The sequence below is a fragment of the Carassius carassius genome, chromosome 2, assembly GCF_963082965.1.
Source record: "Carassius carassius chromosome 2, fCarCar2.1, whole genome shotgun sequence".
Classification (NCBI taxonomy): Eukaryota; Metazoa; Chordata; class Actinopteri; order Cypriniformes; family Cyprinidae; genus Carassius; species Carassius carassius.
The window spans coordinates 40,697,967-40,714,309 of record NC_081756.1 but is presented as its reverse complement, the minus strand read 5'-3'; the positions used below and the strand labels follow the sequence as shown (position 1 = coordinate 40,714,309).

The 16,343-nt window shown below is 39.6% G+C and overlaps 1 protein-coding gene across 3 annotated transcripts in view; it reads left to right on the top strand.

Moving 5' to 3' along the window:
- Positions 1 to 14,652, top strand: part of LOC132109769 (protein CBFA2T3-like) — a 46,465-nt gene extending 31,813 nt beyond the window's left edge. For 2 of the 3 annotated variants that reach the window (XM_059516104.1, XM_059516121.1), the window contains exons 5-12: positions 2,826 to 3,007; positions 4,311 to 4,591; positions 4,919 to 5,004; positions 5,990 to 6,218; positions 7,063 to 7,131; positions 7,773 to 7,826; positions 9,991 to 10,181; positions 10,592 to 14,652. In XM_059516104.1, coding sequence (XP_059372087.1) covers positions 2,826 to 3,007; positions 4,311 to 4,591; positions 4,919 to 5,004; positions 5,990 to 6,218; positions 7,063 to 7,131; positions 7,773 to 7,826; positions 9,991 to 10,181; positions 10,592 to 10,933 — 1,434 coding nt within the window. In that variant the 3' untranslated portion in view covers positions 10,934 to 14,652. The remainder of the gene's footprint in view (positions 1 to 2,825; positions 3,008 to 4,310; positions 4,592 to 4,918; positions 5,005 to 5,989; positions 6,219 to 7,062; positions 7,132 to 7,772; positions 7,827 to 9,990; positions 10,182 to 10,591) is intronic. The other variant, XM_059516113.1, reaches the window with a different exon arrangement.
- Positions 14,653 to 16,343: the final 1,691 nt, after the last annotated feature.

Here is a 16,343-nt window from a genome sequence, read left to right as displayed (position 1 = left end):
TGCTGTCTAAAGCGGAGACTACTCCGCCGTAGTTCCTAAAAGACTTTCTGTATCTGTATGAGGAGCTCTTCCTTATGGTGCACCATATGGGAAGGTTTGCTGTAGGAGGGTAGAGGGACTTTGAGAAAGACAGACAAAGTGACAAACAAAAAGGAGGTAGATAGATGGCAGCCAGAATCGGCACACACATAAGCAGACTCACTGTGCATTTCCCTGGCCTGACCACATATATGTTCTTCTGTACATGTGGATGAGTTAAGTCCTTTTGATAAAGCAGCCTCGGCCCCTTCCAACCCCCACGCTCTGCTGTGGCTGGGCTGATCTAGTGCTCCATATGGCCATCATTTGCGATTCATTAAAATTGGCACACTTGTGTTTACCCAGAGTAGAGAGGAGTGGTGTGGGCCAAAGAAGATTTCCTGGCAGATGTTACAGTGGGTGCTATAAGCAGCATAGCTTTCCGTTGCTCTGCTGCTGTTGTTTTTATGCTGATCCCTTTCTGTCCTCAGACATTGCATAGATCCGGGGCTCAGCCAAATACAGATTCTCTGATGCATTGTTATTCTTTCTCAAATGATTCTGCATTGATGCACACAAAAACATAATTGACTGCATATTTAATTACAAAATATTGAGTTACAAATATATTCTGCATTGTGAATACATAGACATAGATATGTAATCTCTGTGACTGGTAAACATACAACCTATTCACACAACATGCTTTACAACTGCAGTGAAATACATATAGTGATAACACACTGGGTGCTGAAAGAATGTTCTAGTACTGAAGGGGCATCAAGTCATATGCCACACTCCCCTGACCAGCTTAAAATCTAGGAATACATTACATAGCGAAAATAATTCAAAAACACATTCACACATTTAAAACTCAAATGTCATATATATATATATATATATATATATATATATATATATATATATATATATATATATATATATACAGTACAGACCAAAAGTTTGGAAATATTACTATTTTTAATGTTTTTGAAAGAAGTTTCTTCTGCTCATCAAGCCTGCATTTATTTGATAAAAAATACAGAAACAACAGTAATATTGTGAAATATTATTACAACTTAAAATAATAGTTTTCTATTTGAATATACTTTTAAAATAAATCATTTATTCCTGTGATGCAAAGCTGAGTTTTCAGCATCATTACTCCAGCCTTCAGTGTCACATGTAACATCCAGTCTATCACATGATCATTTAGAAATCATTATAATTTTCTTATTTATTATGAGTGTTGGAAACAGTTCTGCTGTCAAATATATTTGATGAATAAAAGGTTAAAAAGAACTGCATTTATTCAAAATAAAATAAAAATTCTAATAATATATATTCTAATAATATATTTTCTTTACTATCACTTTTATCAATTTAACACATCCTTGCTGAATAAAAGTATTGATTTTATTTAAAAAAAAAAGAAAGAAAAATAAAATTACTGACCACAAATTACTGATCAGTAGTGTATATTGTTATTACAAAATATTTATATTTTAAAAACATAGTTTCTTTTTTTTTTTTTTTTTTTTACTTTTTATTCATCAAAGTATCATAAAAAAGTATCACAAGTTCTGAAAAAATATTAATCAGCAGAACATTTTCCAACTTTGATAATGAATCGTCATATTAAAAAATTTCTAAAGGATCATGTGATAATGATCCTAGAAATTCAGCTTTGCATCACAGAAATAAATGATAATTTAAAGTATAATAAATTTAAAAACAATTATTTTAAATTGTAATAATATATCACAATATTACATTTTATTCTGTGTTTTTGATCAAATAAATGCAGGCTTGATTAGCAGAAGAAACCTCTTTCAAAAACATTAATAATAGTAATGTTTCCAAACTTTTGGTCTGTACTGTATACGTGTGTGTGTGTGTATGTATGTATGTATTATACAACTGGGAGTAGAGAGATAATATATCCATTGACCACAGAACAGAATAAGAAAATGTTTGGTGAGGAAAGTTGCCATGGAGGCCCCTCACCCCCCATCTTCCACTATGCTTGTGCATGTGCTAGTGAGGTATAGACTACACAAGACATATCTCATAGTGTGAGTGTTTTATTCAAAGCAGAGCACTGTGGTACATGGCACCCAGCAATTGCTCACAGGCTGCTGTCAAAGGCCTGCAGAGTGTTGATGTTACACATCTGTATCATCAGCAAGCTGTGTAGTGTTATACTGACAGGCAGAGAGAAAAAGACAACAAGCAAGAGGCAGCAGAGTTCTCCTGCAGACCTCAGCAAGGCACAAACACATGGTGGGCCAGAGAAAGTTTCTGTTTTATTTCATCCTCTTTCTTTCTCTCTCTCTTTCTGAACACAAAGCCTGTTAAAAGACCAACATAGCTGGTCATCAGAATATGCTGTGTCTTAAATACTGGTCTCCAGCTTGGTATGCTGATGTCGCCACCAGACTAACTAACCTAAACTGCTAGAATTCTTTGGTTAACCAGCTCCAGAAAAAACACAAAGTTCACTATAAACCAATTATACTGACCTGCATAATCCAATGATTGCCCCCACCAGGAATCTTAACTTGCTTAACCATCAAGACTTACTTTATTAACTAGGAAAGCCATTCTGGTCAGGATTCACCATAAACAATAATGTCCATCATAAACCATAAGAAAGAACTGGTCAACAAGCTCCATTAACCAGTTCTGTTAGTGGTCCGGTGGCACCAAACCAGCCCTACTGATCCTGGAGATTTGTGTTTGTCTTTATAAAAAGAAAAGCTTTTCTTTCTCAACCACATTTTTTTCTCTCTCTTTCTGTCTGGTAGGCTAACTTGCCCCTCCTGCAGAGGGAGCTTCTTCACTGTGCTCGGATTGCTAAGCAGACCCCAGCACAGTATCTGGCCCAGCACGAACAGTTGCTGCTGGATGCCAATGCCAGTTCTCCCCTGGACTCCTCTGAGATCATGCTGGAACTCAATGAGCATGGCAAGAGACGTACCCCGGACAGGTATACACACTTTAACACACACACAAACTTGTCTTTCTGTGTACCATTTTCATAACAAATACCTTAAGTCATAAATATCTACAAAGTCAAGCAAAAGGCAAAAATGTAGACAGCTATGGTAAATGTCAACACAACCTTGCCCTGGGCATACTTCTTCCTGTGTAGCTTTGAAATGCACACACACTCAATGTAATAAGTGGAGGGTGTGGGAAGGTTAGGCCACACAGAAAGAGACTGTGAGGAGGATAGAGAGAAGGTAAAGATGAATGTGGCGTGTCTGCCAGGTGCTGCCAATTGTCTATGGAGCAGAAACAGATGCTTTAACATCACACAAATGCATGACATTTAGAACTCTTAACAATCAGAAAATTAATAGTGGGATTTAAAGCACCAATATTTCTGTTTGTCTCCTTTTGTTGTTTCTTCTACTCTCTCAACCGCATTGTCTTCTGTTAGTTCCCCAGTAGCTGTCCATATGTCAGTGATGTGTCCAGATGGTGATCTTGCTGAACCCCTGCTTGAGCTGATCAGGGGGGAGGGATGAATAGACAGAGAGAGAGAGAGAGAGAGAGAAAGAGAGGGGTGGGGGTAGAGGAATGGGCAGTCCCCTACTGTAATCCATACACCTCCGTCTCTGAGGCCTAGGCTTACCATATCACGGCAGGAGCCCCAGCTGTTGCTTTGATTTGTGGGAAATCTGGCCTCAACTGCAGAAATGCTGCAAAAGGTTGGAAGTTTTGGGGTTGGTTCTGGAGGCGGGCATGATGGGGTGTTGAACATGCAGCCAGATTCAGATGTCCATGCCATCTGCACTCTCAAGTGCAAGAAAACAAGCTTGCACAGTCCTCGCACACACATGTATTTCATGCTCACAGAAGGGAGAGGAGATTTAGCCCTGAATGCCTGGCTGCTGCACTCAGCTAAACAGATTATTATCAACACTGCAGCACAGGCCAGCCAGATGGCTCCAAAATGCCAGTGTCACTGAACATCTGCCAAAGGGAGCAGCTCTCACAGTACAGCAGCTCAGGAGAGAAACAGAGAAAGAGAGAGAGAAAGAGACGGGTGAGAACGGGAAAGATTAAGGGGTTGGGATTTAAGTCTGTTTCTTGGTATATGAAGGCTAGAATCCACAAATGGCTCACAGCTGGCCTCAACATTTGGAGACGAGTGGAGGGGCGGAGAGAAAGAGGGAGGTGGGATGGGTTAGACTGCAAGAATGAAAAACTATCAATAGCCCTCCTAACTCTCAAAAATGTAATTTCTACAGCATTTCCAAGCATTTCTATAATCTTTGTAACAGGACCAAAGAGATTGCAGGGGACAGGGATGGCTTGCACGCGGAGCACCTGGCCAAACGTCCATGCACAGTGAGCCCCAGTCAGCGTTTCAGCCCCAGCAGTGGTTTACCTTCTCACCCTCCCCCCAACGGCCTACCAACGCATCCACCCAATGGCCTTCCACATCCTAACCCTCCTGCCCCACAGCATTACCGTTTGGAAGACATGGCACTTGCCCACCACTACAGAGACGCTTACAGACACGCAGAGCACAGGGATGTCCGGGATCGTCACCGGCAGACAGGTCAGAGTGGTGTAGTCTATAGTAAAATAAACTAATAAGCTACTTGAGGCCATAGTTAAGTAGTGTTGTTAACCACAATGCTTTAAACAAGATTTCAAATTCTACACAGTCACATGTGTACATATATACAGTACATGCAGTTTTACAACAAATTTAAATATGGCTAATCCTAACAGAGGTTATGGTTTAGACTTTTGAATTTGAGTAATATTGCCAAATGCAGAAATAATGGCAGGAATGCAGGGCATTGTAGAATTGCACTTATATGGACATGGATTCTCTATGAGTTAGTGCGTATGCTAATGTAGCACTGTGCTTGTGTTACAGCCGTGCATGGAGCACGTCAAGAGGAAGTGATTGATCATCGGCTGACAGACCGCGAGTGGGCTGAGGAATGGAAGCACCTCGATAACGTATGTTTGACCAGATGCTTGGTTTTTAATTACCTTTCATACATAAAGCAGAGAGCATATTAGTTGCTAACTCTGATGGGGGGAAACAAGTTATATTAGATTAATGTGGTTAGAATGATTTTTGTAATATGGTAGCTAAGGTTCCTTGTCCAAGGTGATCTAAGAACCAAAACCAACTTGACCAAGATGGTGCACCAAATCAAAAACAATGTCAACTTTTGGACATAGTAAAGTGGTACAGAAGGGAAAAGGTGTAAAATACAAAATAGAAGAGCAACTTCGTGAAGGGGATGTTGACAGACTTAAGCTGTGTCACATTTTGATGGGCACCTGATAGTAGATGACTTAGTTCAGACCTTTTCTGGATGACAGTAAGGCCTTTGTTATGCTTTTTGCTCACCTCACCATGGCCTCTACACAGACTTACACTCAAACACATATTGAATAAAAAGGCCACAGATGGAGGGAGGAACCCAGTGGAGGACGTTCCCACTGAAGAGAACAGCTGAGACAAGGTTTGCAGTCTGTGAAATCAGGCTTATTCTGGACCGTATCCAAATCTGAAATAAATACAGCCAACAACATACTCAAAGAGTGAAGAATGGCATCACATGGATGAGGGTAGAAGTTATTGTGGGGAGGTGGGTGGTTGGGGAAGATTGGAGGAAAGAGGACGAAAGTGAAAGCTGTAGAAGCATGGGGGAAGATTGAATTGTTTTGGCTTCTCCCACTTGCAGCACAGCTGTTGCAGGACTATTGTTGCTTAACCACTCAACCGCTCACTGCACCACTGGATTACACACACACTCAAAAAATAGCTCACTAATGCATCAAATTCAAATAAAATATAGCATATTTTTTATTGGTAATGGCCAAAGGTGCAATATGGAATTGTTAGTGTGGACTTTACGATGTAAGTCTAATGTTGGTTCATAATATCCTTTTCTACTATTTTCCATTCCTTTCTATCTCTTCCTCTCTATAGTTGCTAAACTGTATAATGGATATGGTGGAGAAGACACGGCGTTCCCTCACCGTGCTGCGACGCTGCCAGGAGGCGGACCGCGAGGAGATGAACCACTGGATCCGTCGCTATAGCGATGTGGAGGATATGAAAAAAGGTGGGAGCTCCGCCCAGCGGCCTCCTCCTCTTCCTCCCCGCCACAACTCTTCCTCCTCCAACACTCCTAACAGCAATGACACACAGCCGCTAGGTACATGCACCATTGCCGATGTAGGCACAGATGCTCGGCATGCAGCATGTCTCACACATTCTTAGCGACTGCAGACACCACCCTCATCTAAATGGTTTGCGTCAGCCAACACACCACTCAGATGAATGCGATTTAAAATTAGACTTCAAAAAAATCTGACCTGTTTTTTTTAGGTGACCAGTCAGCATTGGGATCCCACATTTAGCCCACTTACCTTACCTTACAGTTTGTCTTTACCCTACCTTTTCTAGTCTACAGCCAGGGACATGGTGCAGCTAATCCTTTCTGTCACAGCATTGTCCGAACCCACCCTGTTCCTTAGGACTCACAGAACAGTATTTGGGTGTCTCTGTAAGCCTACACACCTGAGTCATTAGTACAGTGATCTATGATTTGAATTAGGTGTCATTTAAGGGAGACATCCAAAATGTGGAGTACTGTAGGTTCCTGACATTAGGGTTGGGAAACACTGTCCTAACTAGACACAATAAAGTTCTCAGTAATTTAATTTTTCTGTTGCCATTGAAAACAAAAATAAATGCATGACACTGGCAGTCATAACATATTCAATGTTTATTATACAACTATGAGGAATTTTGTATCGATTAAATTACACTGTGGGAGGGGCTATCAGTGTTATGAGACAGAAAAATTAAACACACATCCAACAAAATTGTCAATATGATTGCTGTAATCAGGACTAAATCATTTTTTTGAATTACATCTGGTAGTCAACCTCCAAAAGCATGTCATGATTGTTTTGGTATTTTCCATGTCTGAAGGAGTACAAGAAGCTTTTCTCTCATCCAGGTAAACTCAAGTCGCTTTTTTCATGTTTTTACAGAAATTCACAGAGACTTCCTGCACCGTCCCCCATCAGGCTACCTGCCCGAAGAGATCTGGCGGAAGGCTGGTAAGTGCATTGTCTACTGTCAACTACTTCCACGCATGCACACAGACATATGCACACTGGCCTGCAGGGCCTCACAGCCGTAGTTATGCAAGGCCAGGAGCGGGAAAGACCATTGAATGTCATTATTGTTAAGAGCTCTCCATCTCACGACCATGGTCACGACCATGAAAGACAACTGCAGTTAAAGCGTCAGTGAGAATGCAGTAACCTGCCACAGTCAACAGCAGAGCAGCACAGGTAGGGCCAACAAACTTGACCCTGCCCAAAGAAAGAATGAAAAAGAAGTGAGGGAAAAGCTCGGCTGGATTGTTCTTGTTATCTAGAGTCTGTTTTATTACTGTAGCTAGATATACAGTAAGAAGTTAAGGGGGCTGTACAAAAGCCTGGTTGCCCTCTGTGCCATGTAGGTCACACACAATACTGATGGGGTCAGTCAGAGCACAGGTGGTGTCATTCTCCCAAAGGTCAGAGATCAAAGGGCACTTATTAACTGTGACCCACACCAGTAACATTACAGCTGAGTAAAATCAATATACCATTACTAATTTAAAATGCTGGAATAATGCTGCTGTTGTCTGCAAAACTTAGCTGCATTTTCACTGTGACAAAAGCCTTTTTAACTACAGTTGTTTTTCATACAGGTGCTACAAGTATCCCGCTCTCGCCAGCATTAAAGCAACTTCAGAACAAGCAGGGTGAGTAACAGCACCTGCATTACAAACCAACCTGCTCTTTTTTTACATTTTTTGCATAGATGGCCTTGTATAATTGTTCTAGTTATGTTTATTTATTTTTACTTATTCAATTTTTTTGCAGGTGTTTCTCCTAAAATATCTAATGTAAACAAATGAGCCAATCATTGACATTGACATGTATTAATGTGGATAGTATAGCTCAGACAAATCAGACTTTGAAGTATTTGATGGAAAATGTTTGAAATCATATTTGGTGGCAGACTGAGTGTAAACCATAGTTTAAAGCATTGACAGTTCTCTTCTGAAACTTCCAGAGGTAAAATGAAAACTGAGATTACCAAAAGTGAGACTACTAGGATCTTTTTCAAAGGAGAACATTTGAAGAAAACTGCTAATTCATTTAGAATTAAAAAAATATATATATCCATTCATTGCTGTCTGTGTGAAATAATTGCGATATTAAAGGGCTGCCAAACATGAATTTTCTTGCCTGTGGGTGTCCAGATTGTCATGTCCTTTTGTCTTTGGTGAGGCCTGTCTTTGAAAATGCAAGAGAATAGCAGAAAGAAAGAAAAAAGACAACTGTCATATCCCTGTGGGATTAAAATGTTAATATTGCCGCCCCATGTTTTCCATTATGTGCCAATTGCTCTAGCATCTGCTCCCAAGTCTCCCTGATAAAAATTAATTACATTTGCAAACTAATTTTAGTGGTGCATGCTCCGATTCTGATTAAGCAGTGTAGTGTTTTCAAAGATACAGAAAAATTGTCAAGAACCTAAAAGATTAAGAAAAAAAGCAAAGAAGTGAAGAATGAAGGCAAAAACAGGATGAAAAAATGAAGAAATGTGTGTGGGAGGTGCGGAGAGAACAAACTGAATACTAACTAGTTTTCCAGCTGAGACAGTAGTGATGTAGATTTGAAAAAACACACACTTACACTTAGTCAGTTAGTAGCCTGAGGCAGAACTCTATGGAGAATTGAATGGAGGGTGTTTTATGACAGATATTTATAACCAGGCTCATCATAACCAGCTTTCTAGAGTAAACACACTATGGGGCAAAGTGTATAGAGCTCAGACATATGAAAAATATGGAATGTGTGTATGTGTGTGTGTGTGTGTGTGTGTGTGTGTGTGTGTGTGTGTGTGTGTGTGTGTACCCCCTGCAGCAATACACATGCATTCACCAAGTACATCATATCCAGACAGATTTTGAGATCACCCACATACCGTCTAAACCATAATCCCACAAAAAAATAGTTCTCTTCAAATCTAGTGAGCTGTGTAGTTGTGTACATAGACAGCAACTTCTTTATGCAGCATTCTAACATAAATGGAACTTTAAAAGTTTTTTTTGACGCATAGGCAACTTCTTGTGAGAGGCGCAAGAGAATTGATTAATTTGGTGTTAGCATGTTGCTAAGCTAACAGCGTGATACTAAAAGAATCGCAAATATTGGCCAAAATAATTAATTTTAAATTTGATTGTACAATGTTTATGATTATTTTAAGTACTGGACACAATGCAAGTATATGTGTATAATCATTTGTAATCTTGAAATCTATCTCACTAGGTCTTAGAGTTTATGTTACATGTTCACATTTAAAAAAGGAAGGAACCCTGATGTTCAGAGTGCTAATGAGTCAGGTGTTGGATTTCTATTTTAGACAACACCCGTACACAATCACACCTGCATGTCCTGAAAACACACAGATATAAGCGCAAACACAAACATTTAGTCTCAAACTGTGTCATTTGTAGAACAAGGTTTACCAGAAGTCATTCTGGTTTCCTTCTTCTATATGGAGTGACCCAGCCTCAGTAACAAAGCCATGCATTTGTGCTTCCACTTATCCACTTAGTATTTTATGAAATATTTAATCATATATTGTTAGGTAAATAGGCAAGCTTGTGACTAACCTTTCGAGATGTCTACTGCCTATCAACTCCGGAAATAATTATAATGTTGTTTGGATCAATTATTAATAGCTTATTTTTCTGACAAAATATTTTAAATCTTGGATGATGTACATCTGTTTGGAGAGATGAAACAATCTGCAAGCTTTGAGTGCCTCAATAAAGGATGTTGAGAGGAACAGCAGTGGTCTACAGGGGTATAATGTCTTTCTTTTTTCTCTTGATATTCCCTTCTCATTTCCAGAGGAGGCAGTAAATGAAGTGAAGAGACAGGCCATGTCAGAGCTGCAGAAGGCAGTGTCAGATGCTGAGAGGAAAGCTCACGAAATGATCTCTGCTGAGCGCTCCAAGATGGAGAGAGCTCTGGCCGAGGCTAAGAGACAGGCCTCTGAGGATGCGCTGACTGTCATTAACCAGCAGGAAGACTCCAGTGAAGTAAGTACTACATGTAGCCATGTTCAGAATGGATGACAGCTACTGTAAACCGCATACTGCCTACAATTGGATATTTCCTCAATACATTTTCACACTGAAAACAGTGTGCTCTGGTTGTTCACTGCTCATTTTGGCAAAGGCAGCAGGTCAGGAAATCTACACATACAGAAAACTCACATATTACACTGTATACACCACAGTGCACATACTTAAGAAGTAGTACAAGTAGTACTATATGAAAGTTTGCCATTTGGAAACATGCCCTCATATAAACATGCAATATTAAACACAATTAGTCTCATAAGCTGCTTTAGTATGTGTTAGAGTGCATTTTTTTTATCATGGCATGGAGATTGATATTTATTTGTTTAGCAAACATAAAACAGTTCTTGTTTGCCTTACTCCTACAGAGCTGCTGGAACTGTGGTCGCAAGGCTAGTGAGACGTGCAGTGGATGCAACACAGCGCGCTACTGTGGCTCTTTCTGTCAGCACAAGGACTGGGAGAAGCACCATCACGTATGCGGCCAGGGCCTGTCCGGAAGTAGCAGTGTACCACTCGGGACACCATCTACCACCTCCATCTCCTCGTCCAGCATGCCCCCCACACACTCTGAGAGCACCCCTCCAGGCCCCCTGTCCCTGGTGGGGCAAACCAGTAGCAGTGGCAGTCCTAAAGAAGCCAGCTCCAGCAGCATTTCTCGCTCAACTACTCCAGCAACACCTGCCCTGATGGATTCCTCATCGCGCTGACTAATGAACCACAAATCTTAACCCATGCTCAGCCACGTCTACTGCTGCTACAGCATCCTTCACCCAAAACAAGCTGAGGAACCTCCACCATATTCAGCCACTCTCTACAAATGAACTACGGCATCCTGACTTCCACACCTGCATTAAGAGCTTGTTTTCTCAGGCTCCAAAAAAAACCCATCAAGGTTCAGATTCCTTCACAAAAGGGTCTACTGCGTTTAATTTAAAATGAGCAGGGTCTGTTATATTGGATGCCAACAAGAAAGCCAGGAAAACGTTACATGTTTTATTCATGTATAAAAAAATTTTTAGGCATAGCCTCAGTTACCTACACCCTTTAAGTGAGGTGCACTCTGTGTGAATTGGGGTGGCACCATACTCTGAACATGTCTTGACCCAGGTAGGACTTAATATATGTAGGAAAGTTTCCTCTGAGATGTCAGTAATGGACAAGAGCTCGTTGCCGCTCGGAAAATCTTCCACAGAGCTACTTCCTCACAACATGACAGATTGCATTTCATTTTTTGGCTTTAATTAACAAAAGAAAAGTCCAAAAATCCAAAAGAAATAATGATGACGATAAGAAGAAGAATAAAACCTGTTAACTACCTTGCTAGCGAGCCAAGAAAATCTACACCAGACTCACCTCTCTGTACTGACGTGAACCCAAATGAATTTTAAGTGAAAAAAGAACATGATCCAAACCTTTTTACTACACTGCCAAAGTTACTAAGAAGCACTCATCTTGTAACCAAACGCAAACAACTTCACCTCCTCAGCAGTAAAGCCAGCCCAAAGCTCTAAAGTCTGTGGAGAGGTGGCATAGTGACTAGACACACAGACCTTCACTGTGCCCACTGTGCTACTCACTCAGATCCTGAGGAACACCGACTTTAACCTGGATCCATCACTACGGTAAGGGAGGGTCACACCTGGGATGTTTAAAGCACATCACCCAGTTTGCCGCAAAGAGAAATTACATAAAAACAAAAGAGAAGGCGAGGATGAGTAAACGAAGAGAGACACATTGGCCTCAAAAGGAAATACGAATGGTAATGGAACTGCCAAAAACCTCATTGGATTGTACACAAAGAATGAGCCTGTTCTTCTCAAACATTTTCGTTTGGTTTTCCTAAATCTCTATGAATGCTGAGACATTTCGTTTTGTTGTACGATTTCATTCACCCATGTTTTCCAAAGCATGACAAGACTGTAGAGTCTCACGAGACTGGCGTAGACTTGGTTCTCTTTTCTCTCGCTCTTTCTACCTCCCCCAATCTTCTGTATGTTCATCCCTTTTGTCTCCTGACAGAACCTCTAAGCAGATATCCATGAAGGGATCAAACATGGCTTGTAGATATTACTTTCTGTTTCTGGATGTCTCTGTCTTCAATATCTGCTAGTGTGTGTACTCAGAATGAGGAACGCGTTCTTTCTTTGTCTTCTTTTAGGTTTCAGCCGAACATTGGACAGAAAAGGACACTCTAATGGGAGAGAAACTGTGTTGTACCTATTGTTCGATTTGTTGTATCAATACTGATGATGAGAATCCTCATGTAGAAAATTTTATATTGCTCGCATTGTAAGACAGTGAGAGAACAAGAGGTGCAATATGAAAAGAGAATTCAGCTACTGAATGGAACCTCATAAATGGCCCTTAGGGCATCTTATAATATAAATATACATATAAATATATCTAAAATTACCACAGTAAATTAATGTGAATGTACATAGTATTTAAAAAGAGGTCCAAAAATGAGTTTGCCAAATAACAGAAACATTTAAAGTATAATGTCTAGAATTTAATTTCTCTCCATTTAATCTTTTCTGTCTGAATGATCATTTTACAATGTCTGTTGTAACAGTGGAGGAGGAAGTGGTGTTCACATCACTGCTCGTGTCGATAACTGCCTGAGGACTCTGCTTACCGGCATGTTGGGAGAGACGTTTTTGTAGACATAAAGGTGTCGAAACAAATGGCATCACATTTTTACGACACACCAAACCACAATAGACTGACCTAGCTCGCCCCTCTGAGAAGTTCCCAGAGGAGGGAAGCCGCTAGAATCTGTGTGAAACATTGCCATCCTTTGGGCCAAAGTATCACTGCAGTGGTCCAATGTGTAATTTGCACACACAAACACACATGCATGCACATACAATCTCAAAACCAAACCAAACCATTGATTACCCATTATCCAGCAAACACTATCTGATTTTGCTTAAGTACATCAGGTTGTGATCCAACATAGCACCGAAACATAACCCGTATTTATTATAGTCTGGAAAATATCAATAGAAGTTGCTGTGTGCATCGAGCAATCTCTGCTGATCCCAACATTCATGTTCCTTAAGGGTTGTTTGTGATGGCAGTTACAATAGACAGGACTACCCCTCCATGTAAAAATACTTAAGATTTTGCCACCAGCTTACACTTGCAGCCCTGTTTACTGCCTTTGTTTTGGTCAGTTATCATTTTCTGCTGTCTAATTGAATCGCCAGTTTGGTTAATTACTTGGCGTACTTCTGATATGGACCAAACTTGAAAGGCCTGCTTGTTACTCATTCTATTTTGGTGTTGCCTTAGGCATGAGGTGGGTTGATGGTTTAATTTTTCAAATGGCATAAGCGAATGATCTATTACCCGATTTCGAAAGTAGTTTATGAACTCATCCAGAAAATAACAGCAACACATGATCACGAACCAGTGAATTACGAGAGCTCCAGTCTGATGAAGTAGGTTTCTCTCTCTCTTCCTACAATTTGAGAATTTTTCATACACCATCCTACTTTTCCTTACTAGCTACCTCCTGTACACAAACCCAAGACAGTTTGAATGAATGAAACTAGCAGACATGCAAATATATCATCCTGCTCAAAGTACATTTCAGCATAGAAACTCAAAAACCTTTTTTTGAATATATGTTTTGTTCACATTTTCAAGTCTATACAAGTGATGGGCCAACAAAGTCCTTTTTCCATGGGATGTTATACAACATGTTAAGCCAAAAACACTCTGCAGAAGGACGTAGCAATGCACCCTTGTGTTACTGTTGTGTTACCGCGGCAGTAACAAACCTCAGTTCTCAAGGTTGTGATGAAGTTTCTTTCAAATGTCTGCCGTTAAATCGGGTGTGTTATTATTCTGGTTGCTAAATGTTGACAGTTGAAACCAACTTAAACTAACTTGCACAGCAAAATATCTTTAAACTGTTGCTCTGCCATTACTTCAGTTAATCTGACTGTACAGTAGAAGAGTGTTTACATTCATGCCCGCTATAGTGCCCCCTTTGGCAACTCTTAGAATTGTGTCATGAACTGTGTTCTGATACATTGGGAATGCAACGAGTAAAAATTGAGCTAGCATAGTTGTAGTAGCTTAGAATGTTTTGAGCCCAGAACATAAACATATCTCATAAATATCCAAAACGATAAAAGCACAGACCAAAGCATAACTAAGCATCCATAGAAGCCGTTTGGACATTGCGTTGCCTAAAAAAAGCCTGGGTGAGCGGCAATGTCCATAAACCAAAGTGTTCAAAAAAGACCATACTGAAAGCACAAGACGACAGTATACACATCATCGGTACTATAATTCCAAGCCAGGGGAGTGCTTGTTCCTGGCATCCAAAGCATTAGATAAGATTACAAATGCTTCTCTAACATTTAAGCCAAACTTGCTTAAAGATTTCATTATGAGAATGAATGAGTGTGAGTGAGAAATAAAAATAGAGCGAGAGATACTTTCTATTAATGATTTTGCTAAGGAACTTACTTGAATCTCAAGAGCTTTAAAATAACACCATTAGCAAAGTTATGGTAGAGTACTTCCATGAACTCATTTTGAGCTTTGCATGTCTGCTAGTCCAGAACTCATACAAATATATATTTGCAATATTTTTGGCCATTCTGTTACTAACCAAAATCAATAATATGCAAATAGATCTTCCACTGTGTGCTGTAGTTCTGCTGTTATCTGGTATACTGAAGGGCCGTCATTCTCAAAGCAAATTTGTGGATGTCTAGATTCAGTCAGCATTTGGCCTTGTCAGTGTACCCATTTGGGCAGCTGCTCCATTCAAAGATTGACATTGGGAAAGCAAGAGAGAGAGAAACTACATCCTACACATTAAGTGAACATACTCTTGAAGTAAAATGGATGCTGAAGGTTAACTAATCAACATCTTGGTTTAAGTTATGACATCTTTATCCTGAAAAAACAAAACCGTTGAAACCAGCCTAAGGTCATAAGGTTTCTGGCTGGGAGACTTAAACCAGCTATGACAAGACCAGCAAACCGTTATTGACTGATTTCAGTCATTTTTAATAAAATATTCCTGCACATCAGTAATGTTGTCCAGTATCACAATTTTTTTATGACTATACCATCCACTAAGTCTAACGATAAAAAACAAAAAAACAAAAACAAACACTGTACAATTAAATCCTTTTAACAGAGAACACACAAGGCTGTAGTAGAAACCTTACACTACTATAGAACTGCTAGCAGAGTGGGCTGGGCATTGAAAACGCACATGATAAATGCTATAACAGCAAGATACATATTTCTGTACTAACAAAATCTTGGTTTGATACATTTAGGCAAACATGATGTACTGTACTGTGCAATACATCATTATGGGAAAAGGCATTGTTTCAATAGGAAATATTTGTGTGTTGAAGTTTTTTTTTCTCTCTCTCTCTTTCAAAGTCCTGTTATCATTCTCTAGATGATGTGAACTGTGCCAGGAGAGTTTTATTTATTTATTGCATGCTCTTTCCCCCTTTTTGCAATTCCCTCACCCTATCTTACTGTGCGCTTTGTTGGACATGTGACGCTGTAAACATTCTAAATCAGGTTATTGTCTGTGTTGAGATACGTATCTGTGTAATTAAAAAGGCAGTAAAATATGACTAGTCTCTCAATTTGTGCATTCTTAACATAGAAAATCTTTCTTCACAAAACGTCACATAAAAGCTGGAATGGGGTATATGCCTGTCCATTTATCAAAGGCATTCCCCAATGAGGTACAATTGAAACCAAGTTTATTAGTTTATAGACATCAGTTAAAAGTATGAAATCTCACCTATCATAAGAAGGAACATATGTCTTGGCAGCTATATCTATCAATCACATTTCTAGTCAAAGAATCCCACAGGAATCCTAGGAAAAGAAATTATTACAATATCATGAAAATATGTCAAAATACTAAATGACAAAACTTAAAAGGAATATACTCTATACATTCCTATAAGAGATTATTTGACAAGTCGGGTATTCTTTTTGACTATTTTGACTAAGGTTATTTGGTAACTTTAATCTTTAGCGGGGTTTTTTTCGGGGTTTACTGTCAACTTTCAACAACACAGTTTATACTTTTTCATCTGTAAAATCATAAAAATCCAATAA